Raw genomic sequence first — 22,923 nt, forward strand, 5'->3', positions numbered from 1 at the left:
ATTTAGTGAAGAAGTCCAGGAACCCAAGGCAGAAATTAAAGACCAGAGTAACTGTAGGTTAGAAACCTACAAGGGGTGTGGAAGGCCCATCCTTATACTGATGAGTAGCTGAGTCATGGCTGGGTGCCAGGAACAAAACCTTTGGACCAGTTGGTGGGGTATGCTCTTTTATTTTGCATATCGTGGTTGGAAAAAACTTGAAAAGTATCTCTTTTAAGACTGCCAGGTTAAGGAAGGATCTTCAGGTTCTTGAGTGGGCCTTTGATCAAACAAGAGTAAATCTTATTCATTAAATCACACCATAGCATTCATTGATCCACCATGAGGACTTGATCCGTTATTTCACTGACAAGCGTTTTAGTGACCATGAGAGGTTTCTTGGGATCTGTCCCAACCTCCTTTCTCTGGCAAGGGTCCATTGCCGCCTTTCTCCTCCTTACGCCATCCAGTCATGCTGACCACTGTTGGGACGTGCTGTGCTAATGAGGAGTTCTGGGGCATGCTGTTCCCTCTGCATGGTCATTCCATTCGCTCCCTTCTGATCACAGTAACTCTCACTTCAGGGTGGAGCACAGCCATCCTGCACTCAGGGAGTCTCCCATAACTGTCCCCACTCTCTGCCATGTCCACCCTTAATCCCCATCCGTTAGATGTTCCTCTCCTGGACTCCCATGATGCCCTAAGTTTCTCTAGTATGAAAACATAACCTAGTACAATTATGATCAATAATAATAACAGATAAATATGGAGTACTTGCTGTGTACGAGACATTGTGCTAAGGGATTTAGAGGCGTCAGTCATTTAATCCCTGTGCCAACCTTGCAGTGAGTATGATTAGCATCCCCATTTCATAAATGAGCAAGCTGAGCTCAAATAGCTCTTGTCTTACCCCAAACCCGTAGTAAGGTAGTTAGTGGTAAAACGGGCACTGAGACCTTGGCGGCTGGATTCCACAGCACACACAGCACCCTCGTTCATCCTCGTATAGACCTTGAGGGTCATCTTTGTGTATGTGTTTATTCCACCGGCGCCGTGGCAAGTTGCAAGAGAGAGCAGGGACTGTTTCTTGCTCCGCCTTCCCCCAGTACCCAGAACGCGAAGCGCTCCTGCGGGTCCCCTGTTGATGGGGTGGGATTGAAACGAATTGGGGGCGGAGCCTGCAGCTAATCTGACCTTCCTCTCTTCCTGCAGAAGCCGACTGGGGAAGTGGGCAGCCCTGACGTGATGTGCTCAGCGAGCGGAGACATTCCATTCCAAGAGAGGTCTGCGTGACGCGTCCGGGAGGCCACCGTCGGCCAGGCCGCCACGGGGTTGGTGAAAGGGGTGACAGCCACATTCTCCTGTGCCTACCACGTAACCAAAAATGAAGGAGCACTACTGTTTACAAGCCGCCCTGGTGTGCCTGGGAGTGCTATGCCACAGTCAGGCCTTCTCCACCGAGCGGCGGAACCACCTGCGACCCTCGTTCCACGGGCACCACGAGAAGGGCAAGGAGGGGCAGGTGCTGCAGCGCTCCAAGAGAGGCTGGGTCTGGAACCAGTTCTTCGTGATAGAGGAGTACACTGGGCCGGACCCCGTGCTCGTGGGCAGGGTAAGGCCCCTGCTCTACAGTGCTTATTTCTCCCTCTCCGCTGTCCCAGTAGTAGGATATGGCCAAGGAAGAAAATTTCTAGGAGGGGGGAAAAACACTAATGGCCCTTCAACAAGAACCATGAAATCATTGTTCAAACATCCTTTCAGCCTTTTTTTTTTTTTTTTCAATTCATAGACTTAATATTATACCATTAAACCCCATTTTTCATGACTGCACAATCATCTACTGAGTTGAAACCATTATTTAACCATTCTCCAGTGGAGGGCATTTCCCTGGCCATGACCTACCCCCAACATGGACGCCCCTTCCTTGTGTTCTCAGAACCCTCCCTGCTCCTTATGAGAGCTTTCCTTTTCGTATTACATGTGTCTATCATATTCTACCTCACTGGACCGGACCAGTGTCATTCTGTGTCCCGAGGTCCTGGTACTAAGCCCAGTTTTGGGGAGGCTTTTGTAAATATTTGATGAGATGGATGTGTCTTAAGAATGGGTGGGATTTTATGCGCTTTGGCTTAGGGATGGCAACACCCAGTTAGGATGATTCGACAGTCCTAGCAGTACTTGGACTGCATTCTCTGTGTACCCCCTCCAAAAAAGTGCAAAGTGTAGGCAGTCCAAAATACGTTAAAAAATGTATTGCCCATTATCATTTATTTTAAAATGTGCAGTCATCTTTCAGAGGATAGTGGCATTAACTACAAGGAGATAGGTGTTCACTGGCATAAGAAAGAAAGCCTACTATGCTCTGGGGAAGAGCTAGGCAAATGGTAAGCTAGAGTAAAATATTCCTGACTTCAAAGAGTTCAGAGACTAGTGGAAAAGACACACTTATCTAAGCAATTAAAACACACACACACACAAAGAATAGGATAACGAAGAGATTCAACAGAATCGATTATACATTTACATGGGAATGTTTGGGAAGGATGGAGGAAGGTTTCATAGAGAACATGGTAATAACTTGTGACCTGAAAGAGGACTTGGAGTTAATCCTGTGAAGGGGGAAAAGGCCAAGAGTAGATCCAAGGGGTGCTAATTTGTAAGCCTCCTATATTCCAGTGAGTTATTTCAGTTGTTCTTTAACATGAGAACAGCAATGCATATTTATGTAATTGACATATTTGGAAGAGGTTCATATTAGCATCTCAAAAATGTTGTTGGGGGGGGTGGTTAGGAAAGTGCCTTTTCAAAGAGATGTACCAAAAGAATTTCATTCATGTAGGCTTGAAAATGGAAAGATTATACCCCAAATAGAAGTAGTCTGGGGGAAATGGGAACCCAGGGAAATAATTGGCATGTGAATTCCCTACATGAGGAGATGGGCTCTGTGCCCAGAGAGGAAGACGAGACTTCAGTCAAGGCAGGGGCTGTGCAGCTTGAACAACATGGGAAGCTGTGTGTGAATTGTTCTTAGAATATAGAACCTCAGCCTTGGGGACTTTCTCAGTGAGGAACAGTGTGTGTGTTAGGGTGCGAGACTGCAGAAGAGACAGGACTTGGAGAACCCTTTCCTTATCTCTGTGGAGCAAGCGGTTGACATGCCCACTGAAAGGAGAACGTAGGGAAAAACATGGAGAAAAAGTAAGCAGTGAGTGGCCTTTAAAATATAGGCACATGGGACTGAGTATGAGATGTCAGATTGGATGGGGGAAGAAGAAAAAAGTGGCTGGATCCTCTGGATCTTCCTTTTGAGATAATGTGGATATATAGTTCCCCACGAATAGAGGGAATAGACTAGATGACCTTTGATTTGACAACATTCAAGGTTGAGTGCTTTATGATGCTCTGAAAAAGTAGGATTTGGCAAGCAATGGACTTTCAGGTTTCTTATAGGAAACACAGTCTGTGTCATGCTGTGCTCTGCAGAGGGGGAAGCCATCAGTCTTTGGCATTAGGAATTGGCTGTGTATGCCTCCGCAACTGGATCCCCTGATAGGATTGAATGGTTTCCCAAACTGCTTTTTGTGTGGAACCTAATAAATATCATTGTCACTTGTATAGGTCATCTTTGTTGGAGAGGGAAAAGGAAGGAATTTATATCCAACTTTCAAATGTGAAAACAAAGTAGAGGAAAATAATGAGCACTATGGTTTTACATTTTTTTTTCAGTTATTTGGTTGATCATGAACTAGAATCTGTGTAATTCTCAAGAAACTCGGCCAAACTCACATGTAATCCATGAAAGTCCCTGGAAACTTCCCTTCTAGACGCACCCATTAAAATAAGCATTGATTTCCTTGTTTCTCATTCACAAGACTGAGCCCCTAACTTTTGCCAGGTCTGAGACAGAGAAAATGAACAAATAAACTGTGTGGGGGGTTGGGGAGAAAGCCAGGGGAATGGCGGCAGAGATCCTGCCCTCACTGTGTAAATCAAATGAAGATTGGGGCAATTCTGTTCATCCTTTGGAGGCCATTAAGTAGCTTCATATTTTACTCCCAAACTGCCTTATTCAGGAGAAATGTATTAACTGTCATTTCATGACAATATGTAGCTGGTTATGAATAACAAGTTCTGAAAGAACTTTTTTTTTTTAATTTCCTGAGAAACACTGTGAACTGAAATCAAAATGGTCTTCCTGATTTGTGCCTACAGGTATCCCCCTGAACTGAAATATTTGGTGCTTCACTGAGGTGCTGCAAATCAATTAGATACTTTTTGGGAAACCGAAACAACACAAACACTTTTAAAAAGCAGTGTGTTCAACCTTGTTTTGTGATTCTGCACAAGCTCTCTGGGCCTCAGTTTCTTTTTTTTTTTTTAAAGATTTTATTTATTTATTTGACAGAGACAGAGACAGCGAGAGCAGGAACACAAGCAGGGGGAGTGGGAGAGGGAGAAGCAGGCCTCCCGCTGAGCCGGGAGCCCGATGTGGGACTCGATCCCAGGACCCTGGGATCATGACCCGAGCCGAAGGCAGTCGCTTAACCAACTGAGCCACCCAGGCACCCTGGGCCTCAGTTTCATAACAATAATAATTAAAATGGCATTAATAATAATATTAAAATGACATTTACTTATAATATCAGTATTAAAATGTCATTGATAATAAGAAAGAGCATTATTATTATCAATGCCATTTGAATAAAGCTTTTTGTTTTATACTGGGGCTTCTTACGTAGTAGGGTAGAACCAAGGGCTTTTTAGCCCTTTGACTACCCTTAAAGCCTACGGAAATGGTAAAAACAATGTCTATCTCTTCTGACAAATGGCATAATGAGGGCAGAGGAACTCAGATTAAGATGGAAGCTTCAGACATTGAGGTGACATCAAGGGAAGGTGAGGAATTCATTACTACAGGAAAATGAGAGGTGGTCTTTGGGTGAGTTCCACGTTCTGAAACACAGAGCAGAATTAAGACACAGGATGGGTAGTCAGGACAACTGGATCCTGCCCTGGTCCAGCCCATTGTGTATTTAGGCAAGTACCATCATTTCTCTGGGCTTTGTTAAAGGAGGAGAAAAAAACCTAAAGATATTTAAGGTTCTCTCTATTGTCTAAGAAGCTGCATATCTATCAACCCATCCTACCCACCCGATGCCTATGATCAGAATGGGAGCTTCTTCCAGGCAGGCTGCAACCCCAGACCCTCATACCTGATGCGCCTCACAGAGGGTCTTATGGAAAGGTCTGATCCATGAATTTCTTGTAGTAACAGAAGCCTGGAAACAACCTTAGTGTCCTTTGGAAGAGGACAGCTAGAACAAGGTGATAACATCCATCCAGTGGGTGAGGTCGATCTTTATGTACCAGTACGGAAGGCCACCTGAATTTACTTTCACAGGAAAACAGAGGTGGAGAGTGACGTGTGCACTATAGCACTTTATTGCATAAAAATAAGCTGGGACACTTATGTATCTCACTGTACAGATATTCTAGCATATGCATAAAATATATCTTAGAGGATTCACAGGAAACTGGTAACAACTGTTGTGTGTGAGCAGAGAAATTGAAGGAGCAGGAATCAGAACTGAGAAGACTTACTTATGGCATAAATGTTTGTTTTTTTATTTTTTATGTTATGTACATATTTCTTTCAAAATAAGTCTATTAATATATGTGCATATGTATCTATATTTTGTTTGGGTGATGTTTGTGTGAATATGTGCATCTATTTTGTATGTGTGCGTATTCGTGAGGGAGAGCATGAATGTTAGAATTGGAAAAACTCAGGGTTCAAGTGTGAATGCTGGGTTCACTGCACCCAGCTGCGTGCCCTTGGCCAAAGCAATTATCTTCTCTAGGATTTCATTTCTTCATGTATAGAAGCAGGGGAGCGCATCTCCCTCTCACGGTGTATGCGTGGGTCTGCGTGGGTCTGCGTGAGCGTGTGTGGACACTGTCCTCCAGTAAACAGCGTGTGAGACTCTATCTCCCCAGGGCCTCCCTCACAGAATTAAAAATCTCGATTTCTCTTTTCCTAGCTTCATTCCGATATTGACTCTGGTGATGGGAACATTAAATACATTCTCTCAGGTGAAGGAGCCGGAACCATTTTTGTGATTGATGACAAGTCAGGGAACATTCATGCCACCAAGACATTGGACCGAGAGGAGAGAGCCCAATACACGCTCATGGCACAGGCGGTGGACAGGGACACCAACCGGCCACTGGAGCCGCCATCGGAGTTCATTGTCAAGGTCCAGGACATTAATGACAACCCTCCTGAGTTCCTGCATGAGACCTACCATGCGAACGTGCCCGAGAGGTCCAACGTGGGTGCGTAGGGCAGGGGAAACGCTCCGTCTACAGGCCTGCTGTCCCTTTTTGGGGTGGGGGCAGGGGCTTGTGCCTATTCTCCTGAATCCGGAAAGTCGAATTTATCCTGCCTCTTCTGTGGCATAATGACAAAAAAAAAATGTTATCTGTGTAGTTGAAGTTTCAAATATTTAAAATGGACCTGAGGTTTTAAAACCGAAACTTACAAAACATAAGGAAGTGTGGCCGAGGGGCAAGAACACGACCGCATCCAGGGAATCCTGTCTCTGGTACTCATTAGCTATGTGACTTGGATCCGGGTCTGTCTCTCGTAGCCTTAGTGTTACTTTCTGTAAAATGGAATGACCATTTCTAGTCTCGCCGGATTAGAAGCAATATAGTTCAGTCACTAGCGCACATTGATGTCTGTTGAAGTCAGAGGGATGGTAATATTTGTTGCATGTAGACATCATGCTAATTAGTGATTTCCATGGTATTATTGCACTTAATTTTTGCATTGATTCATCTTTACAGTGAGGTAGGTCCTATTTGACATATCTTGCAGATGGGAAACCCAAGCTAGAAATAGGTTAACTAATTTATCCAAGGTCATCTGAGTATTAAGTGGCTCCAGAATATACACTTAGTCATGACACTATGTCACGATCTGTTAGAATAATTTAGAAGTAGATATGTCTTTTCATCAGGGTTAAACACACACTGCATTGTTAAAGGATATTTCTCTGAAGGATTTCTTCAGATGGCCACATTTTCCTGGCAGCAACTTTTGTTTGGCTTTATAGAACACATGCAGTCGTGGGCTTTTGAGAAACATGCCTCATATTGAGAAAGGTTTGTCTTTCAGGCAGTGATCAGGGCTGTTCTGATCAGGGAATGAGTCTGGTTGTATGAATCAGAAATTTTAGAGTCCGAATGGACTTAAGAATCATCTGGGCCAAACTGCCCATTTTACAGATGAGAAAACCAAGCAGCAAGAATAGGTACCAACCTGCTCAAAAAAGTTAAAGACAGAAGTGACCCCCAAACCCTTTCCACTTTGCATGTAGAACTGGGGATTTAAAAAAAAAAAGTCTCTTTTTTCCTCCTCCAGATAAAGTCAGGCTCTTCTCACATTTTATGAAGGTCAGGCTTCATTTCTCGATTCTCTTCCCTGGCTATGACTGGTCCTTTAGTCTCTCAGTATTTGCCTTGGGATTTTAATGAGAAAAAAGCGGACATGAACCAAATCGTTAAATAGGGGACAGTAGCATCAGCAACTGAGCCAGAAGGAAAGGCCTGTCATCCAAATGAATTCTCCAGAGGAATTTACGTTGTCCCCACCTCAAGGAGCCCTGTGATGCTTCAGGCTAGCACCCAGACCTTCTGTCACGGCTTATAAGAGTAGAGTCTCTTGTCACAGTACTGGGGCTGTGCCCCTCACCAGCCAGCGGAACCTGGGCAACTTGTCACATCTTTCTCAGTTTTCATTTTGTCATCTATAAAGTGAGGATAATGTAAACTGTGATGAGGGTTAAGTAACATAGATGTAAAATACAAGGAGTCGTAATGGATTTAGTGGAGTTCCAGAAGCAAATGAAGCATAGAGATTTAATAATTTCCTCAGCTCAACCACAATGGTAGAGAATAGAGCCTATTCTCCTTTAGAAACCCCTGCCACCTAGAATAGAGCCTGATTGTATGGGACGATCTCGAGAAGAGTCACTTGCATGAAATAATGAATTACAGAAAAGTAATTAGAAAAAAGCAAGATTGACTTTTACACCATATAAAAATTACTGACAATTGTAAATTAAAGGGTTGACGGAGGCTATGTAAAAGGGCTCCCTTGCCCCCCACACAGAACTTTGCCCCCCTGCCAAAAATGTCACCGAGAGACCGTGGGTTTGGTTGGTTGCTGGATGGGGGTTAGACTCCTAACTCTGGCAATAATCCACTTTGCAAAATAGATGGCAAAAGTTCCTACCCCTCACACCCAATTTCTCAAAATGCAGTTGATGTAAAAATGAGGAGCTGAGGGAGGCTGGGGGAACCCACAGAATGTGCCCGAAACAGTGCCTGGCTCAGAGGCACTAAATGCTGTTTTGCTTCTTCTGGCACCGCACCCCGTTCTGTAGTCCAGTATTCTGTGCCCTCAAGTCCTTGTGACCATCAGGGAAGAGAGGCTCTGCCAGGAGAAACGGAATCCCACCTTCCTTCATTTCCCTGGTTTCCTCTCCTTTGGACCCACCGATGTCTACGGGTGGTTTCTGTTAAATGACTACCAGACCCGTTAGAGGTGGGAAGAAGCAATTTTCATGTCACCGGGGAACAACATTCTGTACAATATTTATAGCCATAAATTAATTAAAATGTAGTATTAGGAGCTATTTTATTACATGCAAAGCAACAATAAAATGATATATTTATTGCTCTGCTACAGATGGTAGACTGCGCTCTGTCCTTTTACGAAAAGCAATTCATCATTAATTATCCTTTATTATACTCTTTGGGAGGATTTTTATTTAATTATTTGATATATTGAACATTTCAATTGCATGGGTCTTAGAATGTTTTTGCAGTAATGTTCATAGTATTATTTTAACTACTAAGCATAGCACAATGTATTAGGAATTCAGAAAGTTCATTTTTAAGCCAAGGGAGGTTTTTTTTTTTTTAAGGAATGAAAAAGGGAAGGAAAAAAAAGAGGTAGAGAGGAAGATTTTACATCTCAAACCCAGAAAAGCAAGCATGTTACACAATTGTGGGGCTTTTCTTTGTTTTTAATTTTAAGATGGAACTTTGTAAATTAGAATATAATTCAAAAAGCCGAGAGGGTGTTGCTAATGAATTTATTTCGTTTTTAAGGGACATCGGTCATCCAGGTGACCGCTTCAGATGCCGATGATCCTACCTATGGAAACAGCGCCAAGTTAGTATACAGCATCCTGGAAGGACAGCCCTACTTTTCAGTAGAAGCACAGACAGGTAGCGTGCAATGTCATTGTGATCCCTGAGTATAATGAGGTTATTACTTGCAGTTACAATGCAACATATAAAGCACATACAATTTTAATGCTATATTAATAATTATGACAATTTGCTGAGAAAGACATCTATCTATAGAGTGTTCCAGGTATGGCTGCTTTTTATTATAATTAGCATGTTGAAGTGACTCTTCTGTAAGGGCAGGTTCTATTTTATTCCTCTTTGCTTCCCCTGTGCCTAGAACTTTTTTGTTTTAATGCTGTTATCAATGAATATGTGTGATGTTTCCCTCCTGCCTATCCAGGTATCATCAGAACAGCCCTTCCCAACATGGACAGGGAAGCCAAGGAGGAATACCACGTGGTGATCCAGGCCAAGGACATGGGTGGACACATGGGTGGACTCTCTGGGACAACCAAAGTGACGATCACACTGACTGATGTCAATGACAATCCACCAAAGTTTCCGCAGAGTAAGTAGGTGGGCTTGGCTTTCACATTTTAATGGGGCCACGGCCAGCCCTTCTCTGACCCATTCCTGCTTTACTCAGCTTTCAAGAAGAAAGCTAGAAGAAGGGTGTCTCTTTATCATTCATGCAAAAAATGAAAACCAAAACAATACAACAGCTACCGAAAAAAGTGAAGGTAGAATACAGGTAGTAGAAGGAAAAGGAAACCTAAAAAGTTCTATGACCCTGGAAACAGAAAATCTATTTTGCTAGGTATTTCACTAGATACTGGTGACACAATCTAGTAATTAATTAACCTCTCTCTGTCTCAGTGTTCTCATTTCTAATCTGGAGGTAATAGTACCTGAGTAAGTTGTCTTGCTTTAAAATAGACTGCCCAAAACCTTTGTGGTTTAAAACAATAATAATTACTTATTTTTGTCACAAGTCTGTAATTTGGGCAAAACTTGGAGGAGACCCCTTATCTGTTTCCATAGCATCAAGTGAGGATGGCTTGACTGAGGCTGGAGGATCCATTTCCAAGAATGCTCACTTACATGGCTGATGAATTGGTGTTGGCTCTTGGTTTCTCTCCATGTGGGGCTCACCAAGGAATGGCTCGGATAGGTTCTGAAAGTGAGAGCCCCAAGAATATCAAGCAGAAACTGTACTGTCTCTTATGACCTAACTTCAGAAATCACATCACATCATCTCCACTGTAGTCATAAGACTGCCCAAATTTAAGGAGAGTTCTTGAAGACCAGGTTTCTCAATGGAAAGACTGTCAAAGTCATGTTGAAGGAAAAGCATGTGGGATGGGAGATATGGCTTTGGCCAGTTTTGGAGAATACAGTCTTCCGTAGATCTTAATTAATAGGATATTTTTAGAACTACACAGACTTGTATAAAATCTTATATCTGGCGTAAGTTGTCAACAACAGTATTTTTATCTGGGGGATTGTGATCCTTATACAAAATTGATAGGATTGCTGAGGGAAATAAAAGAAGAAATGATTTTGTAAGATTATTAATCATCATAATTACAACATCTACCATCATTTAATGAATTGTAACTATTACTGAATATCTCTACAAGAGCCTACATTTTACAGGTAAAACTGGATTCTGCGAAAGGTGCAATGAGTTGCCCAAAGAATGTAGCAAAGCCACCCCAAAAAACAAAAAATATCCAGGTAAAAATAGGCAGAAGACAGGAATAGAAGACATACCGATGGCCAAAAGACACATGAAAAGTTGCTCAACATCACTTACCATCGAGGAAACGCAAATCAAAACCACAATGAACTATCCCTTTACACCTGTCAGAATGCCTAAAATGAAAAACACAAGAAACAGCAGGTACTGGTGAGGGTGTGGACAAAGGGGAACCCTCTTGCACTGTTGGTGGGAATGCAAACTGAGGCATCCTCTGTGGAAAACAGTATGGAGTTTCCTCAAAAAGTTAAAAATAACTACCCTACGATTCAGTAACCACATTACTGGGCATTTACTCGAAATATACAAAAACACTAATTCAATGGGATACAGGCACCCCTATGTTTATAGTAGCATTATTGGCTATTACAGTAGACAAATTATGGAAGCAGCCCGAGTGTCCATCAATAGATGAATAGATCAGGAAAATGTGGCACATATATATACAATGGAATATTATTCAGCTACAAAAAGAGTGAATCTTGCCATTTGCACCAGCATGGATGGATCGAGAGAGTATAATGCTAAACGAAGTAAGTCAGAGAAAGACAAATTTACCATATGATCTCACTCACGTGGAATTTAAGAAACACAATAAACTAGCAAAAGAAAAAGAGAGAGAGAAACCAAGAAACAGACTCTTAACTATAGAGAACAAATTGATGGTCACCTGAGGGGAGGTGGGTGGGGGATGGGTGAAATCGGTGATGGGGATTAAAGAGTGCACTTGTCCTATGATCACCGAGTAATGTATGGAATTGCTGAATTGCTATATTGTGCACTTGAAACTAATATAACACTGTATGCTAACTATACTGGAATTAAAATTGAAAATCAAATTTAAAAAACAAGAATGTAGCAAAGCCAGAACTTGAACATAAATCTGTTTATGTATATATAGATATAGACAAAGGTACAGTGTGCTTGTAATGTTGCTGATGCTGCTAGTACATGGGGGATTCATCACTAGATTAGGAGAGTAGCTGGTAGAGCCTGGGAGTTTATTGTCAGAGAGATGGCACTTTTTGCAAATCTGGGAACAAGGCAGGCAAACAAATATGGTCCCAGGAAGGCACCATGGTCATTCAGAGGAATCCAAAGACAATGGTCTGCACAAGGGAGATACTGAGATAGGATTACCAGGCAATAAACAGTTCTCGTAAGGTCCCAGAAGAGCTGAAGAAAGACTGCTTTGCCCAGTCAGGCACAAGGTTCAGCACCCCCAATAAGCTTAAGGCTTATATAGCATTCTAACAGACTGCATGCTCCATTAGCCACACTAAAAAAATTGTTTGGTGGTAGAAGGAAAAAACAAACAGGATTATTAGCAGGCAGCCATTAATGCCCTTGCTCACATGCGACCATATAGTAAAGTTACATTGCTTCGGCGCAGATACTAGTTTCATTGCCATGAACTCAAACGAGATTTGGAGAAAACCATAACAGGTTTCTGTAAACCATCATGTAAATTGGTAATTATCTACAGAGACTTATCAGGGAAGACTACACCTCCCAGTTGTCCTTGACTATGCAGATTATGGTGTGATTAAGTAGAATATGGGTCAACCTGAAAGCATTCAAAGCCACATTATATAGATAAATATACAAACAGTACTGGAACTCATAAAATCCATGGAAGGGAACCTAAACCTTAGAAGAGTTTAAGTGACTTGTCCAAAACCACTCAGCTTGGAAGTGGTAGAGACAAGGTTTCAACCCTTGTTTCTCTATATTGTTTCACACAGAATATTTTTAAAATGCAAAAATGCAGGTAAGATCATCTCAAATCCGGCTTCTCTACTGAAAACCTTCCAGTGGCTTCCGCCAAGCTTAAACAAAACCTGAAGTCTTTCCTATTTCCTGCAATGGCCTTTACACAGATGGGCCCCAGCCTACCCATGCCCTCACCTTTTACAGAAAGCTCCAGCTGTACTTGAATTCTTGCTTCTGTATGTCTTCAGTATGTGCCCATTTCAGGGTTTTTGCCATTTGTTCTTTGCTCTGTCTGTAATTTTTATCCCCAGAGATTCACACAATTGATTGCTAACCCTTCAAGGGAGTTCAGATGCCTTCTTCTGAGGGACGTCTTCTCTGACCAACGAATTCCAAATCAATCTCGATTCTCCTTCTTTCTTCTTCTCACACAGACATATTTAACACAAGTGTACACACTCACACACACACACACATCACACATTCATATACACACTCACACTCATGCATGCATATGCGTACCAGACACTCATACACACCCAGACATGAATTCACACATGTACCATCCCCCTCACAAACCGTATACGCTCACACAGAGTCACACGCTGTCTCATTACCCTCTACCCCTTACGCTACTTTATTTTTCTTCTTTCTGGCAATGACATCAGAGTAGGTATACATTTGCTTTTTTTTTTTTCTCTTCAGTGTGCCTCAGTAAGGGAAGAAACTTGACGATTTCATTCACCGCTGAGTCTCCAGGGGCTAAAGCAGCACCTGGCATTAGGTTCCCAGTAAATATTAAATAAGTATAAATGGACAGACCACACTGTGGGAAACCTTTCCAGAGAAGGCAGTGCTTATTGATCAAACGGTGAAGGAGGTGATATAAGAGGAGAGTCAACTATAGAGTTAGAAGAGTCATAACCTTGAAGGATAGAATTTGCTTTTGATTTTTTTAAAAAAAATACGGAGCTGTGGAAGTTTTTTTAAAAGAGAAGGATGTGTTTCTGGGTACCTGGCAGTGCTTTGGAATTAACTTGTGGACCATCCTGAAGACAAGAAGTCTTTGCTCTTTGAACGTATAAGGATACACATGGTCCTCCATCACTGCCTGATGGGAAATGGAACTGAGTATTGTTTTCCTTTCTCTCATGTGGCCGGTGACCCCACCACATAACCCTGGACCCCAATACTGTTTCATCATCCTTTGTAGAACACATTTCTTTGACAAGCAGGCCATGTGGGATCTTCCTTCCTGTCCATTCACTTCTTTCATGTTTTCAATCAATAGAGAGTTCAATTTCAAACCCTTTGAGAAATTTATTGGGATTCAATGAAATCTAAAGTCTTACAGCTGTCAAATAAAAGGGAAAATTAAAATAGATGTCTTCTTCTTCTAGGCGTATACCAGATGTCTGTGTCAGAAGCAGCTGTCCCCGGGGAGGAAGTAGGAAGAGTAAAGGCAAAAGACCCAGACATTGGAGAAAATGGCTTAGTCACATACAATATTGTTGATGGAGACGGTATGGACTTGTTTGAGATCACGACGGACTATGAGACACAGGAAGGCGTGGTCAAACTGAAAAAGGTGAGTTAGGGTGAGGACGCAGGTGTATGAGTGGGCCGGCCAGCCCTGCCAAGGCAACACTGCAGCGAATGCAGAGCGGAAGGCTAAGCAACAAGAATATGGACAACTGGGAGCTGGCCTGACTTTGCAGTTCAGCTCCCCGTTCTGGGCCGTAACAGAACTGTATCCCCTTCTGTTACTGCAGAGGGAGCTAGCAAAGGGGCTGGGGATGCCGGCCAACTGCCTGTTAGTTTTTCTGTGATTTAGCACCGTTTTCACACAGAAGGGTAGATAGGTAGATAAATCTAGAGTTTGGACAAACAGCCCTGAGCATGTAAGGGGTTCCTCCTTTGGCTCTGCCAAGCTAACTCTATTCATACTGGCTGCTCAGAGCATTTCCCATCTGAAGCATCCAAGGGCCACTGCACTGCTGGGCCCTATGTGAAACTTGAGCCAATCCACTGCTTGATTTTCTCTTAAAATTGAGCCTGAGAAACAGCAATGATGGACTTTCCCCCACAGTCAGCTAAACTGTCCCTAAAAATGTGTCCTGGAATTAACTCACAGCAAAGAGGAGTTTATTGTTTGTCCTGGTTTTATTTTAAAAATCTAAAATTTACTCAATACTCAATATAGGCTAAATGAAGTCTGAGCATCTTACAAACATTTATTTTTCAGAAAAATCATATAAAGTAGATAATATTGTCCCGATGGACAATGGTATCTCAATTTAATTATGAAGAGATTAGGGCTCAGACAGATTAGATAATTTGATCCTGTCATAGTCACATGGCTAGCAGCTCATGGACATGAAATTCAAACCTAGGGTATTCTGGAACAACTTCCCACTCAAAACATTTTGGAAACAGCTGGGCCAGAAAAGGATTGTAAAGGAAGCCAGATAGGATTCACTTTCAAGTGAAGAAATAGTTACGGTCTTTTCTAAAATGGTTTTCCCCCCTGATTTACCACTTGAGAAATCAACACCTCTCCATCATCAAAGTGTATGGAGCATTAAATCTGAATTGGATGATGGGATTACCTTGGTTTTAATCAAGCATGCAGTTTCAGCTTGGTTTTGTAGCATGAATATTAAGCTCCTTGGTGTGATGGGAAAGATTGGACTGTAACACTGATAAAAAATTAATTTGAAGAATCAATAAAGAGGCCAGTAGCTGGAGAGCAGGCAGGAGTAGGGTTGGGGAAATTCCTGGGAGGAATCTTTTAGTTAGGGAAGCAGAGAGAGATGTGCTCTCGGAAGCTGACTTTTTGCAATACTTGCAAGCATTGTTGGGTTTGGGAGATAGTCTATGGGACACAAAACAAAGAGAAGGTAGGAGGTGACTCTTTCGTAAAAGAATATGGAAGTTGAGGTGAACTTTGTATACTTGGGAAAGTCAACATTAGTGACAAAGAATTAGTGGCCGTGGCAGCCTAATCATCGACAACGGAGGGCTGGGGTAATCACTCCCTCTGGTTTTCTGCTAGAAAAGTAGCTGAGTGACTTATGTGTTAGCACAGAGTTGTCAACTTACCTTGTTAATTAATATTACTTTCCCTTCTGCTTGACACTGACATAGGAACATTGACATCAGCAATTCCTGCCTCCCACCCTTTGCTGTTCAAGTAATTGGGTAGTTGGTTATGCTAAGGTTGTCACCTGTTTTCAATGTATTCAAGGTATAAACATGTACTGTGTCTCTAAGATCCTGAAACATTTAAATCACCCCATGGAACTCACACATCACAAATGAGCTCTCTGCATATGATTAATTTGCACATTTCCCCCCAGTTCAGTGTGTTTATTCCAGGCAAAGGAATCATCTTCTATAAAGCACTGAAGTCTAGGTTTAGGGCACAGTATGATGTTATTTCATTTGTAAAAGAATGTTTGCTTGAGCTTGTAGCACAAAGTTCTAAATGTGCACCAGGAAAGAAAAGAATTTTGAGGGGTGAATGTAGTTGTATAAAATGATGAATCCTATGGAAGTCATTATACATGATTTAATAATATAAGAGAATATAGAGAGATCATGGACGTATTTTTCTCTTAAAAGATTCTTTAATATGGTATTTTTAGTCATTTCTTAATTCATTCACCCATTTTTCTACCAAGAGTTACTGAGTTCTTATTCTTTGTAAGCAGGCCCCTTGTGAGAGGCTGGACATCTAAAGTTGAAAAGACAGAGTCCTGGCTATAGGGAGGTCACAATTTAACAGGACAGTTGAGTGAAAAGACAAAACAGAGCAGGTTTTCTCAGCCTGGGCATATTAACATTTCAGGACCGACGATTCTTTGTTGCCCGGGCTGTTTTGTGCATTGTAGGATGGTGAGCAGCATCCCTGGCCTCTCCTTGCTAGATGTAAGCACACACACTACAGCACCCCACCTGTTGTGATGATTTAAAAATAGCTCTAGACATTGCCTCATACCCCTGGTGGACGTAGAGCAAAATCTCTCCCCAACTGAGAACCAACTGTAATAAAGTGTGATAAAATCTATGAATATGGGTCATGAATGACTTCTTACACAAGTAAGAATTTACTCCTAGAGAAGTAGGAATTTACCAGATAGATAAGGAGAGGAAGGTCCCCCCCCACAAAAATAAGAGCTCCTGAGGGGCTGCTATTGTAGAAACAGGACACATTTAAGAAACTTGAATAAGTTCAGTTTTGAGAGTTTGAGTTGGATACCGTGGGACCAACTGAAACCCTGTTGTTGGAATCCAAGGGAGAAATTACAAAGAACTGAAGAAGACAGAACAGGTTAGGGTGAAGAATTTAAGAGACATTTAGGAGGTGGAGTCATTCATGTATCAAATAGCTTAGGAAGCAATAAATATTTCTTGAGTATTGACTCTGTGTCAGACAGAGTAAGCGTCGGAGGTGTAATGCTGCGTAAGAGAGAACCTGCCCTCAGGATATTCAGACAGTCTCTGTGTGGTTAGCTGAAGAACCAGTGCGAAATAAAAATGAAACCTGTCGGTGGCTTGGTGGACTTGGGGAGGAAAATCCAATCTGTTCATCGCAACGCCCTTGATCAAGAAGGCTCCTATTTATGGCACAGAGATCCTGGCGCAGTTTCTGAGCTATTTCCTTTGTACCAAATAAACTCCTTGTAAAGCAGTGTGAGAGCAGCATTAGAAGACATTTTAAATATCCCCTATTTTAAAAACTATTTTTATGTCCGAGTATTTTTTTATATTCTTTGTCCACATATATATATGTATGGGTCTATAACATTTGACACAGTTGCAATGCTAGAGTGATCTGATTTGTTAACTTAATGTCATATCATAAACATTTTACATGCTGTTATATAATATACATAATCATTTTTAATGACTACATAACATCCCATCCTATTGATGGACCATTATTTCCTTAATAAAATCTCACAGTTGGATTTGGTGTTTTGTGTGTATGTTTCCCCTGATTAGATATAACCCTTTATTAAATCTGACAAACACCATGCATTTTTGAATATTGTTTGTTTTGGTTTTCTGTTGAATTAATCCCTCAGGGAGAACTCTCAGAGGTGGGATTAGTAAACTAAGGGGTATTAAGATTTTTATGGTTTATGTAGCATGTTGCCTCATTTAGCTTTATTTCAACTACTCATAACATGGATACAAATGTTCATAGGGGAAACTACCTTAAATCTTTTTTTGGAAAGAGTCAAGGTATAAATTGTAGGTAAATGTGTAAAGGTCATTCGTCCATCAGCCCTGCTCTCCATTCACTCGAAACAACTAGTGTAGACGCTCACTTGTTACAGTCAATCCCGGGGAGCGGGAAAGCAAAGATCAACAAGACTCAACAGAGTCCTTTGGGATGCCCCCCACCCAACCCCCACCTAGCAGGGGTGAGAATGAAGGACTGCAGAAAGGCAGCTCAGGGAAGTTGATTTCACAAGGCAATGAGGATTGGGCTGACTACCTGAAGACTTAGTCAAATCCCACCAAACTAGGCAAGGGCATTCCAGACAAATGTTTGCAAGGATTTGGGGAGTTTTGCTTGGAATCTGAAAAGTATCAGACTGCAGTGTGACTATAATAGCCTCAGGATCAACAGTGCTGTCCATTGGGAACATGGCTCTGGGCTCTGGGTCCCTAGCCATGTGCCTAAATTGAGTTCAAAAAGTTCTGCTCTAAAAGCATCAACAGGCTACCTGAGGTTAGAAAGTTTCTCCTTACCTGCTCTCAGAACTATCATATTCCAGTTTTTTATATTGTGTAATAATGGGAGAGATTTTTGAGAAATTGCAGCAATCTTGTACCTGCAGCCCATAAATAACATTCCTTTCTGCTGCTCAGTAACCCAGAGAAGGACAAAGAAGCTGCTGAGTCCCAGAAGGGTGGATCGGCTGTGTCGGATTTTCCTTCAGGAAGAAGAATGTTCCCTGAGTCTGGGGTGTTGGGGTGGGAAGATGATGGGAAAAACTTTGAATGTGTTTCTCCTTCCTGAAACTGGAATCGTCCTTAGTTTTGAGCTTTGTAGAATTAGGTCAGGACTAAACCCTATGATTATATGCCCATTCACAATAAGTGTTTGCCAGGCAATTGACAACAGCATGGCAGGCAGATGCTAACCTTAAAAGACCCAACTCTTTCCAAACATTTTGTAGTTCAGCATCATCCTGAGTGCTAATTAGAAAGTTCTGTTTTCCTAGGCAACCGGGCTTGTTTCTCTGCCACAGTTGTACTTCTCACCTTTGGCTGATTGATTCATTTGTACCTCCTCTCATTCAGAAACAGGGAGTGTTCACCATCAATTTCTCAATAACTGCAGTCATTCAAATACTACTTTTCAATTTTTCTTGACTCTGTGTGAAATCTATACTGTTGATAATTTTTTTCTTTAAGTGGGCTTCTTTTAAACATATATGCATTCTTTTAACAGGGAAGCATTATTCTCACTGTCCTATATCACTTGCCATAAATGGAAGGTAACCTAGAAATGACTGCAGTCAAATAAAATGATGTCATTACATTCTAGCTAGACAATTTTATCACAGTCTCTCAAAAGGAGATCAGGAAACATATCATATATGTTAAAAAGTAGCACTATACTGAGGTTTACTGATGTATCCTTGACCTGTTTGGTAGTGGAAGAATTAGAAAAGGAATACTAGTGTCAGTAAGTAACTTAATAAGTAAGTTAATGTCATTCAGCAAATCCATCCACCAAAGTTACCCATGAACTACCTGAAGTCATCTTAAGGGCCACTGTTGGTCTGGGTCCCAGACTTTGGGAAGTGCTACATGGTCAGAAAATTTAAAATTAGGTTGTCAATATAATTAAGCCAGCTGTGTGTGTGTGTGTGTGTGTGTGTGTGTGTGTGTGTGTGTGTGAATGTGTAGGAGAGGAGTCATCTAACAAGACATAACTTGTGCTGAAATTCAGGGGGTGTTTTTATTACCAAGATTCTTAGTACTTTACAGAATGGGCTACATCATTTACTTTTGTAGTGTTTTAATTCCTTTCCTTAGATGATTTTAGTGAGTGATTTGGACAGCCTTAGTGTTGTTATTATAGAATGAAGTTCATTTTCAATGATGTGGTCCTCCTGTGTCTGTTGGGCTCCTGGAATTACCCACGGAACACAGTCCAGCTTTCAGCAATTGATTTGTCTGATTTTCTGACCAAATGGTTCAGGTAATTGGATATTGAATAGACCCTGATTTTCTCCCTTTGAGGAGCTATTCACTCTGCCCTGTAAAACAATCTGGTCTTTCTCCTCCATAATTCTTTCAAGGAATTGGTTGTCAATCTTCCCTTCTTTCTTGCCAGCCCGTAGATTTTGAAACCAAAAGAGCGTACAGCTTGAAGGTAGAAGCAGCCAACGTGCACATCGACCCAAAGTTCATCAGCAACGGGCCTTTCAAGGACACCGTGACAGTGAAGATCGCAGTGGAAGACACTGACGAGCCCCCCATGTTCTTGGCCCCAAGTTACATCCATGAAGTCCAGGAAAATGCAGCTGCAGGCACGGTGGTTGGGAGAGTGCATGCCAAAGACCCAGATGCTGCCAACAGCCCCATAAGGTACAGACATTTATTTAAAAGGCCTGGATGTGGAATTTTCGAGGCAAGAAGTTTTAGGAAAGTCCTGAGGGAAGCACCTCCTTCAGTTTCAAAAAGGGTCCAAGATGATCTGGTTCAATGCAGTGTAAACAAGATTAAGATTCAGGAGATGTGAGTTTGACTCCCCCTCTGCCATGAGCTTTTTGGATCGGCTCTTTCAAGCTACCTAATTTCTGTCTGCAGCAGAGTTGACAACGTGTACGAGGTGAGGCAGCTCTCAGCGGGTCCTGTCTTAGGGAGCTGTGCTGAAGTAGGAATAAGGATTATGAAGTAATCATCGTAATTACAATTTATGGAACACTTTTCTATGCTCCAGTTACTCTACTACGTGTGTTAGACATAGAATCTAATGTATCTCAGCAACTTTATTTTATAGGAATTATTGTCACTTAAATTGAGGGGACATGGAGTCTCCACGGGGCAAAGTGACTTGGCCAGAGCGACACAGCCAGTGAACAGGGGGCTAGGAGAGCAAGCTCTGTCTAGCTAATGGCTACTGGGCACTTTGAAGAGATAACAAAGGGCCACGCAAACTTAGGGTGCTTTTATTATTATGGATCTATCTTTATAACTTAAAAAACTAGCTAGAAAAGTGATTCAGAACCCTGCCTTCCCCTCTCCCCAACCTGTGTTAATGACAGATGAGGCCGATGAGGAAGAGGATGGAGATGAGAAGGGAGGAAGATAGCCTGAGAAGGCTGGTCTCGCATCGGAGACGTGGATGGGACAGGAATACACAGCTGCCTGAAACCTGCCCCGGGGTTGGATTCCAGAAGCTGGTTATTTGTCCATGGCCCTTCCACTAATGCCATTTTTTAAAAAAGATTTTGTTTATTTATTTGAGAGAGAGAGCGAGAGAGCGGGGGAGGAGCAGACGGAGAGGGACAAACTGCGCTGAGTGGGGAGCCCCACGGAGGGTTCAATCCCATGATCCTGAGATCATGACCTGAGCCGAAATCAAGAGTCAGACACTTAACCGACTGAGCCACCCAGGTGCCCCCGCACTGATTCCTTTCTCACCTGGACTTCTTCCTCTGCCTCCTCCTGGTCTCCCTGCCTCCAGTTTCTCACCCACCTTTCTGCTGTCCTATAGCCAGACTGAGCACTTTTAACCACACATCCAAACATCATATCAGACTTCAGACATCAATGATCAAACTGTTCCCCCTTGCAGCTCCCTCCAGAATAATCCCAACTCTCTTATTTAGTGTCTGGCTCTTCTTGGAGCCTCTCCACCCCGATTCCTGCTGTGTCCTACTCATCTCTTCCCTTTTCGAGTCTACTTGCCTTTGGCATCAGACTCTGAATTGCAGCTAAATTGGGCCACTTCCTATTCTTTGAATCAAATGTACTCTCTCCTGATTCCTGACCTTCGCATGTTCTTCCTCCCCAGGGGAGCTCTGCTCCCCTTTCTTTCAAACTTGCTACATGATACTCATTTATCCCACCTCCACTTGGGTGTCACCTTATCTAGAAATTCTTCCAGGGCACCCTACTGATTGATCAGATGCAGTTTCCACCTCACAGTGCTCACCACGGAAAATCACAGTGACTCCTTATGTTATGTGTTGTCCTTGGCACACACAAAAAGGGTCAGGGAATGTCTGTCAGGTTCCAGGGTTGATAAGCTATAGCCCACAGGAAAAATCCAGCCACCAGTTGCATTTTGAGGAACCTCTATACTCTTTTTCATAATGGCTCTATCTTGAAGAGATATCTTCACTCCCATGTTCACTGATGCATTATTCCCAATAGCCAAGACATGGAAACAACTTCAGTATCCATCAATGGATGAACGGATAAAGAAAATGTGATATATATGGGTGTGTGTGTGTGTGTGTGTGTGTGTGTGTTATAAATTAGGCTTAAAAAGACAAGGGAATCCTATCATTTGTGATAATTTAGATGAATTTGGAGGGCATTCTACTAAAAGAAATGAATGAGACACAGAAAGACAAACATAGCATGATACTACTTATATGTGGAATCTAAAAAAGTCAAACTTTGGGACGCCTGGGTGGCTCAGTCAGTTAAGCGTCTGCCTTCGGCTCAGGTCGTGATCCCAGGGTCCTGGGATCAAGTCCCGCATGGGGCTCCTTGCTCAGTGAGGAGCCTGCTTCTCCCTCTGCCTGTCGCTCCCACCCCTGCTTGGGCTCTCTCTCTGACAAATAAATAAATAAAATCTTTAAAAAATAATAAAATAAAAATTAAAAAGTGAAACTTCGAGAAACAGAGAGCAGAATGGTGGTTGCCAGGGTAGTTCCCACTAGGGGGTGGGGAAATGGGGAGATATTGGTCATAGCGTACAGCTTTCAGTTATGAAATGAGTAAGTTCCAGAGATCTAATGTACAGCCTGTTAGCTATTTTGAAAATGTATTATATACTTGCAATTTGCTAAGAGAGTCCATCTTAAGTGTTCTCACCACACACACAGGAAATAGTAACCAGGAGAAGTGATAAATATATTAATTAGCTTGAGCATGGTAATCATTACATAAACTATACTTATAGCAAAACACCTTATTGTACACATTATATATAGACTTTTTATTATTTGTCAATCATACCTCAGTAAAGCTGGGGGAAAAAAGTAAACAAATCTGAGCATCAAAAA

At 42.1% G+C, this 22,923-nt stretch overlaps 1 protein-coding gene across 2 annotated transcripts in view; it reads left to right on the top strand.

The window, feature by feature from the left end:
* The window catches only part of CDH11 (cadherin 11), a 185,783-nt gene that overhangs the window by 97,519 nt on the left and 65,341 nt on the right, over positions 1-22,923 (top strand). For both annotated transcript variants that reach the window (XM_081806498.1, XM_006747624.3), the window contains exons 3-8: positions 1,192-1,591; positions 6,021-6,315; positions 9,160-9,279; positions 9,584-9,751; positions 14,056-14,243; positions 20,016-20,269. In XM_081806498.1, coding sequence (XP_081662624.1) covers positions 1,364-1,591; positions 6,021-6,315; positions 9,160-9,279; positions 9,584-9,751; positions 14,056-14,243; positions 20,016-20,269 — 1,253 coding nt within the window. In that variant the 5' untranslated portion in view covers positions 1,192-1,363. The remainder of the gene's footprint in view (positions 1-1,191; positions 1,592-6,020; positions 6,316-9,159; positions 9,280-9,583; positions 9,752-14,055; positions 14,244-20,015; positions 20,270-22,923) is intronic.

This window comes from Leptonychotes weddellii, chromosome 16 (genome assembly GCF_054177405.1).
Source record: "Leptonychotes weddellii isolate Sample4059 chromosome 16, ASM5417740v2, whole genome shotgun sequence".
Lineage (NCBI taxonomy): Eukaryota > Metazoa > Chordata > Mammalia > Carnivora > Phocidae > Leptonychotes > Leptonychotes weddellii.